Raw genomic sequence first — 18,658 nt, forward strand, 5'->3', positions numbered from 1 at the left:
CTGGAGGTGATGCAAGCCAGTCTGCTGCTGCTGCAACTTCAGGAAAGATGAATGGCGTAAAAGCAGGTCGGCAGGAAGGTCCAAGAAAACAGGGTAACCGATCTGCAAACTCCAAGATGGAAAACAAACAAAAAGCAGAACAGTATGTGGAAAAAATGTTTATTATTGAATAGGAAGCCCGACACAGGACGCGTTTCGCCCAACTGGGCTGCATCTGTATAACCATGTGATTTCTTGTTACTAGATGTTGACCCACAGCTTCGGAGTGACTCTTTTGGAATTGCCTCTGGCAAAGCTGTCTTTCATATGTGAGCTCAGCAAATAGACGTAAATGGAAATCATACTGTTCTGCTTTGTCATTCCTGCCGTCCTGATTGGAAAACAGTCACTGGTCATGGAGAGGAGGGCAGAGACGAATTGCTGGATATGGATGGGAGGCGAGGGGAGAATCGCAGGACATGGATGGGAATATATAATATATACCTTGCCAAACAGGATAAGGTTGGTAAGACTATGAAAATGATACCTTACCAAACAGGATAAAGAGAAATTAGGCCTTACCTGCTAATTTTCTTTCTAGATCCTCCAGACCGTTAAAGACGCTTGGGTTATGCATCCTACCAGCAGAGGGAGACTGAGAACACAAACTTCTTATACAAGTAGCCTGTGCAGACCTTCTACTAACCAGTAAAACAGTAACAAAGCAGAGGAACAAAACACCTCCACCTAAACAAAACCACTGAATCCACACTCAGATCTCCTCCCCTTAAGACGGGGGGGGGGGGGGGGGGGGGGGGAGAAATTCAACTGCAGATGGGCACAACTGCCCTTAATAAAACTCCAGGACCCAAATCACAGGAGCTACTAGAAATATCAGCAACTGAAGTCTAAAGAAATCATACTGAACTGTCTGATACACTGGGTGGGCTCTTGAATGGTCTGGAGGATCTAGAGGAAAGAAAATTAGCAGGTAAGGCCTAATTTCACCTTCCTCAGCAATCCTCCAGACTGTTCAAGACGCTTGGGACGTACCAAAGCAGTACACACATCTAAGGGGGGGGGACCCGCAAAGCCCAGAGGACAGGACTGCAGCTCCAAAACTGGCATCCTTCCTTGCCTGTACATCTATTCTGTAATGTTTGACAAAAGAATGCAGGGAGGACCACACCGCCGCTCTACAAATGTCCACCGGTGGAACAAAACTACTCTGCCCAAGAAGCTGCCATCCCCCTAGTGGAATGTGCCTTGAGCCCCACCAGCACCGTATGGCCATGCAATATGTAAGCCGAAGAGATGGCATCCTTCAACCACCGAGCTATAGATGCCTTAGAAGCAGCCGCTCCCTTCTTGGGCCCCCCATTAAGGACAAATAACCTGTCCGAAGACCTGAATTCCCCCGACCTATGCAAGTAAGCCTTCAACACTCTGTGCACATCCAACTTCGCCAAACGACGCTGAGAAGCATCCCCCGTCTGGTCCCCCAAGACCGGCAACGAAGTCACCCGATTGACATGAAAGGAGGATATACCACCTTAGGCAAAAACGAAGGCACTGGACGCAGTGAAACCTTTTCCTTAGAAAACCACAGAAACGGAGACCTACATGAAAGAGCCTGAAGATCCGAAATCCGGCGAGCCAACAATATAGCTACCAAAAAGACCACCTTCATAGTAAGGTTTTTTTATTGAACAAGACTCCAAGGGCTCAAAAGGAGAACCCGCCAAAGAGTCAAGAACGATTAAGATCCCACTGAGGAACTACCGGCCGCTGAGGACGACGAAGCAACTTCACCCTCCCCCCCTCAAAAAACTGACCACATCCGGATCCGGGAAGACGCAACCAACCTGCCCCTTACCCCAAAAACACGCCAAAGCAGCCAGCTGCTCCTTCAAAGATGACAATGAAAGGCCCTTCTCAAAACCATCCTGCAAGAAATCTAAAATGCTCAACACAGAAGCTGTCGAAAGGACACACGCCCGGTCCCCACACCAATCTTCAAATATGCACCACACGCGCACATAGGCCAAAGATGAACGTTTGCGAGACTGCAGCATCGTCTGAATCACCTGAGGGGAAAACCCTTTCCTTCTCAACCGTTCCCTCTCAAGGGCCACACTGTAAGAGAGAACCGATCCGGGTCCAGCATGAAGATTGGACCCTGACACAACAGCACCGAGCCCCCCAGCCAGAGGCTCGCCTTTTAACAAGCACATCAGATCCCCGAACCACGGCCAATTCAGAGCCACCAACACCAGACCCGCATGACATTCTACCCTCTGTAGGACTCAACCTATCACGTACAGCAATACCTGCTGAGGCCACGGAAGGACCAACGCATCAATCCCTTCTGCTTGCAGATCCCGACGCTGACTGAAATACCGAGGAACCTGAGCATTCTGTGCCGATGCCATGAGATCCACTATTGGCATTCCCCACTTTAGAACTATCTGGTCGAACACCGACCGGTGCAGAGACCATTCTCCGGGGTCCAACATGTCTGCTTAGAAAATCCGCGTTCACGTTGTCCACCCTGGCCACGTGCACCGCCGAAATCTGCACTAGATGCCTTTCCGCCCAACTCATGAGCAGAGCCGTCTCGATTGCCAACCGCGGACTCTTTGTACCGCCCTGCCGGTTGATATACTCTACCGCTGTCGGACATGACTTAATGCCTTTCCGACCACACTTGAGCGAAATGACAACAGAGCTAGCCGAATCGCCCTCTTCTCCAACCGGTTGATAGACCATTGAGCTTCCTCCGTCGACCACCGCCCCTGCGTAGACCGACCGAGACACTGAGCTCCCCAGCCCAACAGACTGGCATCTGTTACTAGAATAACCCACTGAGAAGGTTCAAACGGCACACCCTTTTTCAGATGGGCCAAGCACAGCCACCACTGGAGACTGCGCAGAGAAGCCCCCCTCAATGGCAACTGCAACTCCAAACTGTGTACCTGAGGAGACCACCGGGACAACAGAGCTGCCTGAAGCTGACGCATATGCGCCCTGGCCCATGGTACTACCTCTATTGTCGCTGCCATTGAGGCCCAGAACCCGAAGGTACATTCAAACCATCGGACTCTGAACGGACATTAACAGCCGGACCTGCTGCTGAAGAGAGGCGATCCGAGAATCCAGCAGAACCACACGACCCACTGCCGTGTCGAACTGCACTCCCAAGTACTTCAGACTCTGCGATGGGATCAACTGATTTTTGACTACATTCACTATCCATCCGAGCGATTCCAGAAACACGACCACCTGAGTCGTTGCCGCCAGACTGTGAGCCCGAGACCTCGCCCAGATCAACCAGTCGTCCAGATACAGATGCATCAGAATTCCCTGCCTCAGCAAAGCTGCTGCTACCACCATTATCTTGGAGAAGATGCGTGGAGCCGTTGCCAGACCAATAGGCAGAGCACAGAACTGAAAGTGCCTCCCTAAAACAGCAAAACGAAGGAAATACTGATGGCCTCTCGAATCGGCACATGCAGATACGCTTCCGTGAGATCCAGTGACGTGAGAAATTCTCCCTGACGAACAGCCACTATGACCGAGCGCAGAGTCTCCATGCAGAAGAATAGCACCTTGAGCGCCCCATTGACCCTCTTGAGATCTAAAATGGGTCGAAACTGGTCCTTCTTCGGCACCACAAAGTAAATGGAATAACCCATTCCCAGCTCGTGCGGAGGAACGGGTACCACAGCTCCCAACTGGATTAAGCGACCCAAAGTCTCTTGAATAGCCTTTAACTTGACTCAAGAGTGACAAGGAGAAGGAACAGATCCGGCAGTGGGTGCTCGAACTCGAGCGCATAACCGTTGCGACCGACTTCCAGCACCCACTGATCTGAAGTAATTTGGGTCCCGATCATCACCAGAGGCTGGACCCGCACACCTTCATAAGGAGGACTTACCATTTCCGGCACCTCCGGAAGAGTCCCGACCTCCTCGACAGGGCTGCGTCCGCTGGAAAAACCGGCTTTTAGAAGGAGACACAAATCTGCCCGGCCTGTAGCGCCTCGTGTCCTTAAACGGACCTCTAGCCGAACCAACTCGACTAGCTGCCATAGGCCGCAACTCCGGCAACCGTGAGACCTTGGTATCCCCAAGACCACTCATCAGTTTATCCAAGTCCTCTCCAAACAACATAGAACCTTTGAAAGGTAGAACACACAACTTTGCTTTAGAGGCCGCATCTGCCACCCAGCCCCTAAGCCAAAGAGCCCTGCGAGCTGTCACCGCCATATTCTTAGCCGAAGCCCTTAGCAAATCGTAAAGGGTGTCCGCCAAAAACGAAGACCCAATCTCCAATTTGGCCAGGTCCTGAACCAAACCAGTCCTATCTAACGCAGGCTCATCCAAGAGCTTCTCTACCCAACGGAAACAAGCTCTGGCTACCAAGCCCCCACACACAGAGGCTTGCAAGGCCAAAGCCGACAAATCAAAGCTGCGCTTCAGAAAGGACTCTAGCTTCCTATCCTGAGGATCCCATAAGGCTGTACCGCCACCCACCGGAATGGCCGTAGTCTTCGTAACCGCCGTAACCACCGCATCCACAGTAGGTGGTTTCAGCAGGGCCAAATCTTCCGGAGGCAAGGGACACAGCTGCGCCATAGCCCTAGACACCTTACAAGCAGCCTCCGGCACAGACCATTCCTGAAAAACCATGTCCCTAATGTCTGAATTCATGGGAAAGGAACGGGAGGCTCTCTGAATCCCCTTAACCAAGGGATCTACCTGGGGTCCCTCCGCATAGGGGGTGGCCGCCGGAGCAAACTTCAAAGTAGAGATCACCTGATCAATGAGCTCTAACAACTCCTCCTTATGAAAAATGCGAACCACTGAAGAATCTTCCCCAGGCCTTAGCCTATCCTGATCCTCAGACACATCTAAGAGATCCTCCTCTCCTGGGTCACTCCAAACGTCCGACCCAGGCAGAGAAAGTATCTCCATAGACTCCGAAATAGCCAGCCGTGGGTGCTTAACTCCCACAAACAGCCTGAGAGGGGCCAGCTCTCCAGGCATTATACAGAGACCAAACAAACTCAGGGGGGGAAGCCAGACCCCCCCCCCCCCTGATGCTGAAGCCCCAACAACACTTCCCGCAGTCTCCGCGACGGACCCCCCTCGCTCCCGAGGCGGCAGGTCCATCGCGTGATCCGCAGCCAAACTAGGCGCGCTTCCCGCCACACAAGGGTCCCCTGGCACCGCTACGGAATGCGCAGCCAAAAGGGCTGCACTTCCCGCCAAAAATGGCTCCATCGAGGCCCACCCAGGAAGCGCAGCTAAAATGGCTGTGTTTCCCGCCAAAACCGGCCCCGCCGTTGCCTGCCCGGAATGTGCGGTCAAATCGCCGCCCAACACCTCCGCCCACTCAGGGGAAAGCACGGGGAGCAAGAGCGCTGACAATGTAGATGTTGGTGGAGGTGTACATTGTACTTATGAAGGCCTGAACCAAGCAGTTTCAGTGCTGCTAAGTATATAATATCTAAGAATTCCTCTAAAAAAACAAATAGTCCCTGCTGATAATACAATAATGTATTCCTTAGAAAGAGGGGAAAATTATTTTTCTCCTCAAACATTTGATATTTACACACACAGACATATCTTAGTGCTTTTCCCCTATGAGCATGAGAGTTCAAAAGGGAGATACAGATATAGATACTCATGCTCATAGGGGAAAGGCCCAAGTTCTTCCATCTCCTTACCTCAGAGGAGAAAAAAAAAAAAAAAAAAAAGTTACCAACTATTAGTGAATCCTATGGAACTTACCTTTGCTTCAAGATCAATATTTAAGCTTAAACGAAGCATTCTTTCAATTCGGTTGCCATATTCCTTGGTGTCTTGTAGTTGATATCCCGATCTTAAGGTAGCAGTTTCAAACAGAACTACAGCCAGATCCTGCACAGTCTTGTCATCTTCATTTTCCTAATTTAGTAGGGAGAAAAAAAAATCCAAATATTAGAAAGTAAAAATACTAAGCAAGAATCCTGTTCAGCCAAATTAGCCATGGTGCAATACATTTAAGAATGTTTGCTTACCATAACTCGTTTAAGCATATTCTTGATCAGTGGATGTCTAGGGTTAATTTCTAATGTTTTTTTCTGGCCTGCATAGTAACTGTAAAATAAAATATATGACATGAGTACAGTATACAATGTGTTTCCTTACATTTAAACTAAATTAAACCATGGGTAAATAAACTATGCTACACTGACCCAATATCTGCCCACAGAACCATTAACCCAACTATCATCTTTATGTTCATTTACCCTCTACATCCTGAAGCACTTTTATACGCGCGTGTCACGAGCAAAAGGCCCACAGTCTAAAATGCCTCTGTGCAGACAGTAGGACTCGGAGGATACTTGTAAATAAAGGAAGGCTCAGTGAATTGTTATGCTGCACACCCATAGCTACTGACCACCACAACTTATTCTTATGTTGTTCCCTTTCCCTGCCCTCTCCTGTGTTCAGTGAAGGCCATTCCCTGAGCTATGTTGTGTTCATCTCATGTCCTCTGGATCTAGCAGCAGTGCTGCTGCTGGAGAATGGTAGCCTTGGGGACATTTCTGTGCAAACAAATGATATGCAGGTGATGCCACTGGGGAACTAGTAGTGGTGTCTGAGGGATTTGTTTTGTCCATCAGTTGGAGGGGACGATATAGAAAAGGGAAAGGAAAAATTGGGTCTTTCCCGATAATTTTATTAGGTCAACAGATCTGTCTAGAACTTGTGGATTACGCCCATCTACCAGCAGGTAGAGATAAAGAAAACTAAAATTGAGCTACGATATAGAACAGTGTGCAGTTGCCCCAATCCAGTATTTCAATAACCATGCAACTTCTCCTCCTTCCCCCTCAAAATCCAAAGAATCTAAGTATGGCCAGTTCATTGATGTTTCTCGAAATGGCCAAAACAGGAAAGTTCAGAAGACATGAAGCATTACAGCAATACAGAAAACAAAGGGAGGTTTCCTGATCTGTTGGGAATAAAGGAAAGAACAGGTAATAATTTTTCCTTCTTTCCAGTCTCCCGGATCAGTCCAGAACCTGTGGGATGTAATAACAGTCCTCAAGATGGGAGGGAAATGGATTTTCCTGCCAGCAGCACCAATGCCCCAGTAGTAGTAGTATCCATTCTGGCTGAGTCATCCAACCTTGGAAAAGGTATGCAGAGAAGCTCAAGTAGCTGATATGCAAATGTCTATGACACTGCCCATGAAGCAGTAAGGTCTATAGTGCCATCTGCTTTTAAAGCAGAAGCAGTTTGCCCACTGGAATGTACACAGACTTCTAGTTGAGCTGCAGGACAAAATGGTTGTGGCTTTCCGAGATCCACTGCTGCTCCCCTCAATTTAGGGCTCTCGGGCAACCTTTTTAAGATTTGTTTTTGCCCGCTAATGTTTCCATGCAACTTTACAATATATGGGATGTGTATTCGGGAGAGTCTAGTGTTTTTTTTGTTCTGACTGCAGAGGAAGCTGTGCAGAGAGATGTGGTGACGGACGGGTGACCTTTGTTGGGAACAGCTTTAAAGGACAGTGTGGCAGAGAGCGTGGCACTGCAAAATGTTTTTGATGCAGCTGCACCCATGACTGGGGAGGGCTAGTTCCTGGCCTGGCAGACCTGCAGCTCCAATGAGACACTGAGTGCCCAACTGAGACCAAAGTGCTCCCAACCTTAGCCAGGCCACCCTCTCTAGCACGAGGAAGCTACAGGATGGTCTAGCTCTTCCTTTAGTCCTTTCTTTCTTGTAATGAACCAAACTGCATAAGTTTGTTGGGAAAAGAGCCACCCCCTGGATTCATGTGCACTGGGAGCCTAAATGATCTACAAGGCCCAGTGAGCGTCTTCTGGCAGCCCATATAACTACCACCCGCGGAAGTTCTGGACTGGCAGGATTTGGGGAGTGACAGTTTTGAATGCCTTCTCAGATAACTGATTTGGCACCGATCGTGGTGCACTGAGTGCCATTAACATTACTGAAATTTAGTGTTTGTGAGGATACTGTCTGAGATACCTGCAAAATGCAAGAAGCAGCCGAAACCGAGAACTCAAATGTCCTCCATCAGGGACCATTATGCAGTTCATACTGCAAAAGTGGCTGCCAATGGAGTGTCGTCAGGGGGCAAGTCCCCTCCTGCTCCTTTGGTTTGCCTTGTTGTTGAAATGCCAACCCCATCCTCAGAACTGATTTGGGATAGGGTTCTTAAAGAGATACGAGCAGCCAAGTCAGATTGTGGAGTTGGTGGTGGCCAGACCATTCTGACTCATTGATTGGATGCAGAGAGTCCCTGGAGGGAAAAAATGCTTGAAGGAGGAAGAGGAACAGGAGGATCTCAGTGAGCGAATTGGTTTTCAATCGCACTTGGAGGTCCTCCAAATAATGAATTTGAAGATCAGGAAAGTCATAGTAGGACTTATCCAAAGGATCCTTGGAGCCGGAGGGGCAAGAAACAAGCACCTTGCAGCAACCTTGCTTCAGTAAATAGGTAACTGCAACATTTACAACCTCTAGGCCTGACAGAACATTCAGCTGCATTGTGATTTTTCTCTGGTGTTAAAGAGCAGCTGTGCTCCGCACGTGATCAGAGGGAGGCTGTTCCTCACTGCTGGTCAAGTCCTGACAAAGTGGCACCTGTTCCCGTGCTCTCCTGCATTAAACTGCACACTGGGCCTGCCGGGGGAGCCCCACATCCCTGGTTTATTCAGATGCTGTACCAAATCTGAAGGTATGTTGCCAAAGACCATTTCCCCCACAACCTGTGGGATTCTCAGCTTGCATATACTGCAAAGCCCCAACACCAGCTGGTGGGTTCCACAGCAGGAAAGTCACCACGGAAATCACCATTCACCCCAACTGGCACAAGCACGGCACAGAGTCCCAAGTGGTGAGTCAGGATCCCTCCCCTGTACCAAGCAGAATCTGCAGCCCTTCAAGTGGTTCCAAGTCAAACTTTAGTCAGACTTACCACTGCTAGCTGCTCCCCCCAGATGAGAAAGATCTGTCCCATGTTCTCCAACAAACCTCTTTTTTTTTTAAAGATTGTTTTGTTGTAAAAGGACAGCTTCACAGGAAACAGTGGAGAGGTGAAGGGAGAGAAGAAGTAAATTCACAGGGCATCAGAGACAAGGATCTGAAGACTGCCAGACATGATTCTGCAGACTCAAGCCACCTGCAAACTCTACTGGGAACCAGTTGACCAACTAGACCAGAAGCAAATCACTCAAAGCCTGAAAAAGCGTGTGCATCCAACTACTGGAAATAGAAAATACCAAGGAGCTGGACTGGATACTAAGACATATGTATCAGCTCAGTTTTCAGTTCTCTTATCTCCACCTGCTGGTTGATAGCCAAACTATTCCACATGTTCTGGAATAGTGGGAAACTTATGTAATATAACTATTTATTCTGTCTCCATTCACTGGTAAATGGACATAACCCTTTCATCTGAACTTGGTAGCACTAAAGGAAAGAAATATTAGGTAAGAAATTTTCCATCTGTGAGGGTGATATGCACTGGGCCATTTTTTTTTTTTTTTTGGGGGGGGGGGGGGGGGGGGGCGCACAAGGGGATGCTTTCTTCTTTGGAACCATGATCCAGTTTGGCCCATTTTCAAACTTGGTTTCTCTTTTTACCAGTTTTCCCACATGCAAAGTTTTAATTCCATTAAAAAAAAAAATTTTGCCCCCATACAACCCTTCAGCTCAGATTTTTTTTCTGCTGGCAGGAACATTTGACCCACTTTTCTGGTCTAGTTGGAGGAAGGAAATTAAATATCTGCTTTGTTTTACATCTAATATAGCTTACTCACTTTGTAGATATATCTTTCCCAGTTTGGTATGCTTGAGCTTTCATGATTCTTTCCATGTTTCCAGACCAGCCATATTGACTGGCCACAAGAGCACAAGGAGACTCTGTAAGCCGCTGAGATAATATTGCTTTCTCAATCTGAAAGAAAAGTCAAATGATTAGCTAAACCAAACCCTACATTTCTTGAAGATGGAACTTAAAACTGCTATGTTTTACAGCATGGTAAAAGAAAGTGAAGATATTTATCTGTAGCAGGTCAGTCAGTCATTCACATCACCTGGTGCGGAGCCCATGAAGTTAATGTCAACGAGCATGTGCAGCGTTCCTACCATGCATATACGAGTGGCTTCCCACCCACTACGGCGTGTGGAACCAGCAGTTCTCCATTGTGATGAAAATTAGTGTAAATGATGATTTCCCTGTTTGGTTAGTGCAGTATAGCAAAGAACAGGGCTCACAAGCAGAGAGCTGTCTTTCCCAAGCAGCTGCAGCTCAACACACAAGCTGCTCACAAGTGCAGGTTAGTAATGAGAAATTAGGCCTTACCTGCTAATTTGCTTTCCTTTAGTCCCTCCGGACCAGCCCAGAATATGACTGATGGGTTGTGCACGCCTTCCAGCAGGTGGAGACAGAGAACTGTGAGACTAGAGAAAGCCAGTAAGAGCCCTTGCCAGCTAGAGAAAGATCCAGTAATATAAAGCAGAAGGAAAAGAAGGAGTAGAACCTCGGCTATGCATCCGCAGGCCTCAGCAGCCACTGGCACTTTGCGAACAGAGCCTGTGCCTTATATCGTACATGCTTCTAAGAGATGCCACTCCAGGCAGAGCACTTATTTCTTAGCTGTGTCCTTTATTACTTTATATAATAGCAAACATACAACGCAGCTCCAAGAAGAAACCAACCGCAAAACAGAATACACTGAGGGAGGGATCTGGGCCAGTCCAGAGGGACTAAAGGAAAGCAAATTAGCAGATAAGGCCTAATTTCTCCTTCCTTAGCATCCCTCCAGACTGGCCAGAATGTGACTGATGGGAAGTAACAAAGCAGTATAAACATGGGAGGGAGCTAAGTAACCCCACAGAAAGAACCGTTGTTCCTGAAATCGATGTGTATGACACTGCACATCCAACGCTTTTAAAAAGAATTCAAAGATGACCAAGTGATTGGCTTAGAAAAAAACTCCAAAGGAGGTACCTGAAAAAAATACGCTTCGCTCAAAAAGCCATCTATCCCCTCACAAGTAAACCTCACTCAAGGGCAACGAGAAACCGTAGGGTTAGAAGCCACGAGCCCTTTGTGCAAAACTATCATGTCCCCAAGCTAATGAGAAAAAAAACGTAGGCTTAGAGGCCCATGAGCCCTCTACACAACACCCTCATCAGATCTGTGCACAAAATTCCTCTGCAGTTTTTAAAAACTACTTGAGAGCTTTCCAGACAAGAAGAAACGTCAAGCGATGTCGATCCTCCAAACCTGAAGACTGAGCACAGACAACACCACTGACTGAGACAAGTGAAAATAAGACAGACCTTGGGAAGAAATGAGGGAAAGGAGAGAAAGTCCACTCAATCCATAGAAGTTCACAATACGGAGATTCACAAGAAAGAGCCAAGCTAAAGCGATAGTCACCAAAATACTAAGTGCTATAAAAGTACTGGGAGCCAAAAGCTCAAACAAAGGCTTGGGAGAACAGAGAGAGCATCAAATTAAGATCCCAATGAGGAAAAACCACTCAAAACGTTCATTCCTCAGACCCCCCCCCCCCCCCCACAACCGGATGGCTGAACAAGACCTTACATAGAACTAGACTACGAAAAAAACAGGACAAGGAGACAAGTCACAGCTTGAGGCCCAAGCCAGACCTTTGTTGCAAGATATCCAACAACTGCTGAACTGATGCGCAACAGGGAGAGATGACCAGCTCCTCACAGCATGCCTCAAGAAATCCACCCAAGTCCTAATATAACTTAGGAACTGAAACAAGATGCCTCGAGGGAAGCATAGTGACCACCACACTCGCCAAATACCTTCCCCCCAACAAAAAAAAAAAAAAAAAAAAAAAAAAAAAAAACTCATGCCCGTTCAGGAGCCAAGTCTTAAGACAAAATCAAACTGGATCTGGATAAGACACCAGGCTCTGCCCCAGAAAACCTAACGACTCTGGAAACCGAAGAGGAGAACTAACCCGAAGGCACAAGATTATCGGAGCTAGGCTTACAAGGCCAATCCAACTCCACCAAAAAAGTGCCCGGCCTCCAAGTGCCTCGATCCACTGAAAGAAAGAGCCTAAGAGGCCACTGTGGAAAGGCCAATCTCCCCTCTGTGCTCTGGGGACTTCAGTGACTAACTTAAAGAGGAAGCTTCGTATTGAGAATGGACGCAAAAAAAACCGTCGTTGGAAAGCCCAACACTCTACCACAGCTTGACATGCTACTTAGCAGATAGTACATTCTCCAGGATCCAGCGAGTTTCGACTGAATACCTGTGATACGAGCGGCAGAACGAACCACTCAATGCAAATTCTGCTCAATGAAGTAGCTCCACTGTCTCCTACTTCAACTGATGACAGCTCATCCGCCTCTATCAATCTATATATGATCACTGTGGCCTGATGAGATGCGACCGACTCGCCAGCCAGCGACAAAATGCCCGAGTAACTAGCCGAAATGCTCTGGTTTCCAGAAAGCTGATCTAGCTAGACGTTTCCTGTCAAGACCAGAGACCATGAGCTTACTGCTCCTGTCAGTGAGCTACCCAGCTCCTAGCACTGCAATCCGTTGCGAGAACTATCCCTTTCAACTGCTTCAAGGACATACCCTTGGAGCAGCAGCTGAAAGAATGGACCCCCAGAGCAACCAGCAGAGGCTGCCCATACTAACGTAGGCAGGGACAAATTTTGTCTGCAGACAAGCCTTCTGCAGCAACTACCTGAAGAGTAGAGACTCAGTTCACTTGGTAAATCTCTTATCTGCACTCTTCTCTTCCACTAACTCCAGACTCCGTTCCTTTTATCTTGCTGCACTATATGCCTGGAATAGACTTCCTGAGCCGGTACGTCAAGTTCCATCTCTGGCCGTCTTCAAATCTAAGCTAAAAGCCCACCGTTTTGAAGCTGCTTTTAACTCCTAACCCTTATTCACTTGTTCAGAACCCTTATTTTATCATCCTCACTTTAATATTCCCTTGTTTGTCCTGTTTGTCTGTCCTAATTAGATTGTAAAGCTCTGTCTAGCAGAGACTGTCTCTTCATGTTCAAGTGTACAGCGCTGCGTACATCTAGTAGTGCTATAGAAATGATGATTAGTAGTAGACTTTGAAGACCGAACCTGAGCCCTTGCCCAGGGCACTGCTTCTAATCGCCTGCGCCATGGAACCCAGCCTGAAGCGAATCCCTCACTCTTGGCCTTGAGGACCGGAACACCAGGCAAATCTGAAACTGCAACCTAAGGCTACAGACCGGGTAATGAAGACCTCAACCCAGCTGAGTATAGAAACACCCCCGAGGCCTGGAACAGTATATTGCTGTGATGCGAATTTACTACCCAACCCAGGGACTACAAAAGGTGCCAGATTCGGAACATCGCTTGACCACTCTCCTGATATGACTGTCCTGATCAACAATAAAACTAAAGTATGTAATGGACAAAACCCAACTTTTCCGTTAAGACGATTCCCTAATGTGGCTATGCCACATGAACTGTATCTTACCACAATATCACTTTGTATTTGTTCTCACTGGAGTCTGCAAACGCCTCTCCAGAACCATGTAAGCCACACTGAGCCTACAAATAGGCGGGAAAATGTGGGATACAAATGTTAAAAATAAAATGGTCCAGGTAAGGATGAAAGAGGATGCCCCCTATTCTGAGAGCCACCGCCATTACTACCATCACCTCGATAAGCATACAAGAGGCAGTCACCAGCCCGAAAGGCAACGCCCGACACTAATAGGGCTTGCCCAACACCAGAAGCCAGAAAACGTAGATGCGAGGTTTGAAAAAGAACATGAAGATTGGCCTCTGTCATGACCAGCGCAGACCATTTTACGTAAGGCACATGTGAATTGGCACATTTTTATTGTTTCTGCCCGAGCAGGTAAGCTTTTACTGAGGTGACATGATGGCTAGCACCCGCTCCACATTGAGATTCTGAGTGGGAATTAGACGGGACTTGGACAAAGAGAGCATAGACAGCCTAATACAGTTAACTCATGATAAGTACAGTACGTTAACCCTTTTGCAGGCAGAACGGTTCCCTTAGCACCGCCTCAACAGGTGCTGAACTGCCTCCACACTACTTACAACCAGGAGTATGCACACTAGCGCAGTTTTCTGTGTCAATTGCTGAGAATATGCTGGGCAGAGTCTCAAAAACCACACAGCCTTCGCATTTAGCGCATTTTCACATCTGTCAAATCTAGATTACCTCTGAGCTCTCTAGACTTGAGTTAGGCACCTGCCCACAGAAATGCATAAAATCATTGATTGATAAGGAGCAGAGAAGCACATCCTTCTGGAAATTAATAAGACTCCATTCAACAAAACTCCCAATAGACCATACACACAGCACTAAGCTTAAACTATTTTTTTTAAATAAAATCAAACCAGGGCATGCATGCCTTGGAAAGAACAGTCTCGGCCCTCTGCAGACTGAGCAATGTGGGGTGTGCTCACAAAATTCAAACAATCTGCACATGAGGGCCTGGAGACTATTCCCAGCACTACCCCCCCCCCCCCCCCCCAGAAGTAGGCTGTCACCTCTGCTGATTAAATGACAGGGAGTTGAACGTTAAATGCCTAACTTTAGTCAGACCCTGTACCAAACAAACCTAACCCCACTACAAGTACCTAAAGGGACACTACGGTAAAACTTAGGGCAAAGAATAACCTAAAGAGCAAACTGTAAAACTAGATTGTACATTTTTTTTTTTTTAAGATTACTGTATCTGCTTTACTGGCAAACACACCTCTATTCGTAGGTATACCTCCAATTTCTGTGAGGTACTCATAACTAAAGCAGTTGGCAAGAATTTAACAGCAATTTTCAAAAAAAGAAAAGACCTCTGGGAAATACGCCCCCTCTGTACCTTATCATATCGAATGCAACCTTCAAACATGAAAACTTCCAGGAAAGATCTGCTGGCTTCCCCCTTAAGGAAAAAACAGTCTTGCCTAACACCTATGACCCAAGCTGCTGGGCAGGGTAATTTAAGGAAGAACTGAAAATTTAACAGAAGAGGAGGGGATTCCCATGAAGTCTGACTGGGCAGAAATCCGAGACGTTCCAGCAGAAGGAAAACAATACGAGCTGCCGTGCTCAGAATCCACATCCCTCCTGTAGACACTGCCGGAAAACAGAACCCCTTGAAGGGAAAAAAATGCCCTCAAAGCCATGAGCAGGGACAGCGAGGATAACAAAATGGCAGCATTCCCGCCAAACCGAAGCGCCCAAGAATGCTGTATTGGACCTCCCCAATACCGGTGCCGCTGACGCAGAGGCTCCTGTCTGACTAAATATCCAGCACTGCGCAGCACTTTGCACAGCTTCTCACTCCGAGAACAGCAGTGGAGCTGCTCTACTATGGCGCTGAAACTGGTGCTTTTTTTTTTTTAAACCTGTGCTGCAGACAAAAGTGGCAAAGGGAAAAGGAAAGGCCAGCTGAAAAGGGGAGAAAGGGAGCTGCTTTGCTCACTTGCACACTCTGAACTGCTGATAGCTTTTTTTTTTAAACATATAGCGGCTGCCTCTCCCTGCCTGCACAGCTCTTCCCCAAAGAGTCTGAGGCACAATCAAGGACACAAAAGCATCACTCCGATGCTAGGGAGGACATGGGGGGGGGGGGGGGGGGGGGGGGGAGGGACCCGGCCGAGTGTGACACCCCCCGAGGCTGTAAGAGACCCCCCACGGGCCTCAGCCTCCACCAACAGGCAAAACCTCGGATGCACAGCCCGGACCTAATTCCCTACACAGAAGAACCCTCTGATAAGCCTTAGAAAGAAACCATAGAAGAGAGATAGCCAGGAATGAGACTGAAGGGCTCACCACCTTCCACCTGATGGAGACAGATTACTGGATCTTTCTCTAGCTGGCAAGGGCTCTTATTGGCTCTGAGTCACAGTTCTCAGTCTCCACAACCCATCAGTCACATTCTGGGCTGGTATAGAGGGACTAAAGGAAAGCAAATTAGCAGCCTAATTTCTCCTTACTAACCTGCACTTGTGAGCAGCTTTTGTGTCTGGCTACAGCTGCTTGGGAAAGACAGCCCACTACACTGCACTAACCAGACAGGGAAAATATTGGACTCTGGCCACTTAGTAAACTGTATGGATTGTCTATCTGCCAAATACTTGAACCCACAGCCTAAACATATACATAAAATCTTAGCTCTAGGAAACAAGTGGAAGTGCTCATAATGAACAAGCAAAGCTGTCATAGATTGTACATTGCTCTAACCTTTTCCTAAGCTAAGGCGGTATATCAAACTACAACAAACATGATATATAGTCTCAACTTGTATATAATCGTAGCACTCCAATACATCAAACTGGATTTAAAAAATTCAATGTGAAAATTCAAAATAAGAACTTGTCTGTAATTCCAATTTTCAAAAAGAATATATAAGTGATCCAATAAAGTCTATTCACGAGGGTCCCAACATGGACCATGTTTCGCTAATGGCTGCCTCAGGAAACCCTGAAATAAAGTTTGTAACCTTGTTGCACCAGTCTCGCATGTGTATTCTGCTTGCTAGTAAGAAACACCAACATTTACTATGATTCTAAGAGCAGCAGACAGAATCCGGGAAGTCAGGGTTCAAATTCTACTGCCACTCCTAGAGATCTTTGGCAAGATCATTTAACCTTACACTGCCTCAGGTACGAACTTAAATATTTCCTAGCCCTGGAGGGTTTACAAATACCAACTGTACCTGAATATATTCAGGTACAGTTGGTATTTGTAAACCCTATAATTTCTCTTGAGCTACTACTAAAAACAGACATGAGTTAAAACCAAATCCCTTCCCTCATATATAGCTCACATTTTATGAATGATATCCTAGCAAAGCAAATCAAGTCAACTACCAATCTCCACCACTGGAGTGAACTTGGTGCAGATACACCCATCTATCCTAGCCCACAAAATTAACATAACCCAACTACCAACTAGTACATTTTCCTAATAAATTTGTGAACATTTAGTTTTTATGTTAGGCTTGTTGTAAAATGTTTCTATACCTGAATAGGTCAAATTTTACTAACTCAAAATGGTTACCTGATCCTTCAGTGCTTTTTCCTTCATCCAATTCAGTAGTGGCTCATATTCTTTTTCTAAAGCTTCCCGTCGCTCCTTGGTTTTCTCACTTTCATCAAACTTTACTCCTTCTTTGGCTACATTCTGGAATCTTTTTCCATCAAACTCTGGCAAAGCCTGAATGCAATACTCATCTACAGGTTCGATTAAAAATATCACTTCATAACCCTTTTTCAGAAGACGTTCAACAAATGGAGAAGATTCAACCTGTAAAGATACAGAACATCTATGCTACTTAAAATGCAAACTGCCAAACTAGTGCATATCATTTACTATAATTGGTCTCAAAAAGATAAAAGCAGTAACTATAATCTGATGGTTAGAAAATATTTAGTTTCTCAACTAACCCTGGTCACATCCTACATCTAGTCAAATATAGTGTTTTTAAACTTCTGACTGTTCTACATTAAATGCTGGAAAAAAAACCTCTACGACGAATCCACACAGTACAAAGAGAGTAGAGGCTGACCACAGACAGTCAACTCTGGAGATGTTATTGATAAAACACTTTATTGGATATTCAAGAGACCCGACATGGTCTGTGTTATCGACACACAAGGGCGTCTGCCTCAAGGGTCATAAAGGATGTTCACAGAGTACACAAGGAAACCAGAATTATAACCAAAGGTGAACGCTATGAAGTTCAAATAAAGCTTCTTCCACGTACTACTTCAATGGAGACAAGACAGCATACCGGCAGGAAAATACTGCTGTCTGTGGTCAGCCTCTACTCCCTTTGTACTCTACATTAAATGCTAACATTAAGATCACATTAAATGTTGATTGCATATGTTTTGAGTACTAGGATCTTAAGCTGGTCTTAAGATAAGATATTTTATACCCACATTATCCCAAGCAACCTCAGGTTCAATGTGGCTTACAAAGCACAAGAAAACAAGCATATAAAAAAAACAATGTATAATACATTACAGTTAAAGACATTCCAAAGAAAAACACTGCCAAGATGACAAACTTGTGTAGAGCTGTAATCCTAAACTAAGCTTGGTGAAGTTCCCCTGCGGCAAGAAATCTAAAGAGGAATGACTTCAATAATTTGTGGAATAGTAAGTAATTAACTTGATATCAGATAGTATTCAGTAGAGTTCCACCATTTGGTACCTTGAAAAGAGAAATCTTTAGTAATGTTCTTTGGGGCGATTAAATCGGAGAAAATCTCTAGTGCCAAAAGCAAACATTACAAAAGCAAGCAGAGGGGATCCTTAGCAAAGGCTGTATATAATCTGGTGCTATGCCATTTATTTGGATAGTTAGGGTATGGAGCTTGAAAATTACCCTAGCTTTAATAGGGAGCCAATGCAACTTACACAATAATGGAATAGTCCTTTCAAAGCGTGAAACCCAATCAATCTAGCTAGCTGCTGAATTCTGGACCGTTTGTAATCTTAGACACACCATACATACAGCATTATTAGCATTATAGTAGTCAAACTGAGTTAGGACTAGAGATTGTACTAGTAACCTGAAGATGTCAGAAGGACAGTGTAGTAAAATTTGATCTTGCTGTTAT

General features: G+C 46.2%; 1 protein-coding gene across 1 annotated transcript in view; it reads right to left on the reverse strand.

Moving 5' to 3' along the window:
- Positions 1–18,658, reverse strand: part of HSP90B1 (heat shock protein 90 beta family member 1) — a 58,167-nt gene that overhangs the window by 2,519 nt on the left and 36,990 nt on the right. Inside the window, exons 13-16 of the mRNA XM_030214191.1 lie at positions 17,092–17,337; positions 9,821–9,957; positions 6,044–6,122; positions 5,775–5,930 (exon numbers count right to left, since the gene is read on the reverse strand). Coding sequence (XP_030070051.1) covers positions 5,775–5,930; positions 6,044–6,122; positions 9,821–9,957; positions 17,092–17,337 — 618 coding nt within the window. The remainder of the gene's footprint in view (positions 1–5,774; positions 5,931–6,043; positions 6,123–9,820; positions 9,958–17,091; positions 17,338–18,658) is intronic.

Source organism: Microcaecilia unicolor, chromosome 9, assembly GCF_901765095.1.
Source record: "Microcaecilia unicolor chromosome 9, aMicUni1.1, whole genome shotgun sequence".
NCBI classification, from domain to species: Eukaryota; Metazoa; Chordata; class Amphibia; order Gymnophiona; family Siphonopidae; genus Microcaecilia; species Microcaecilia unicolor.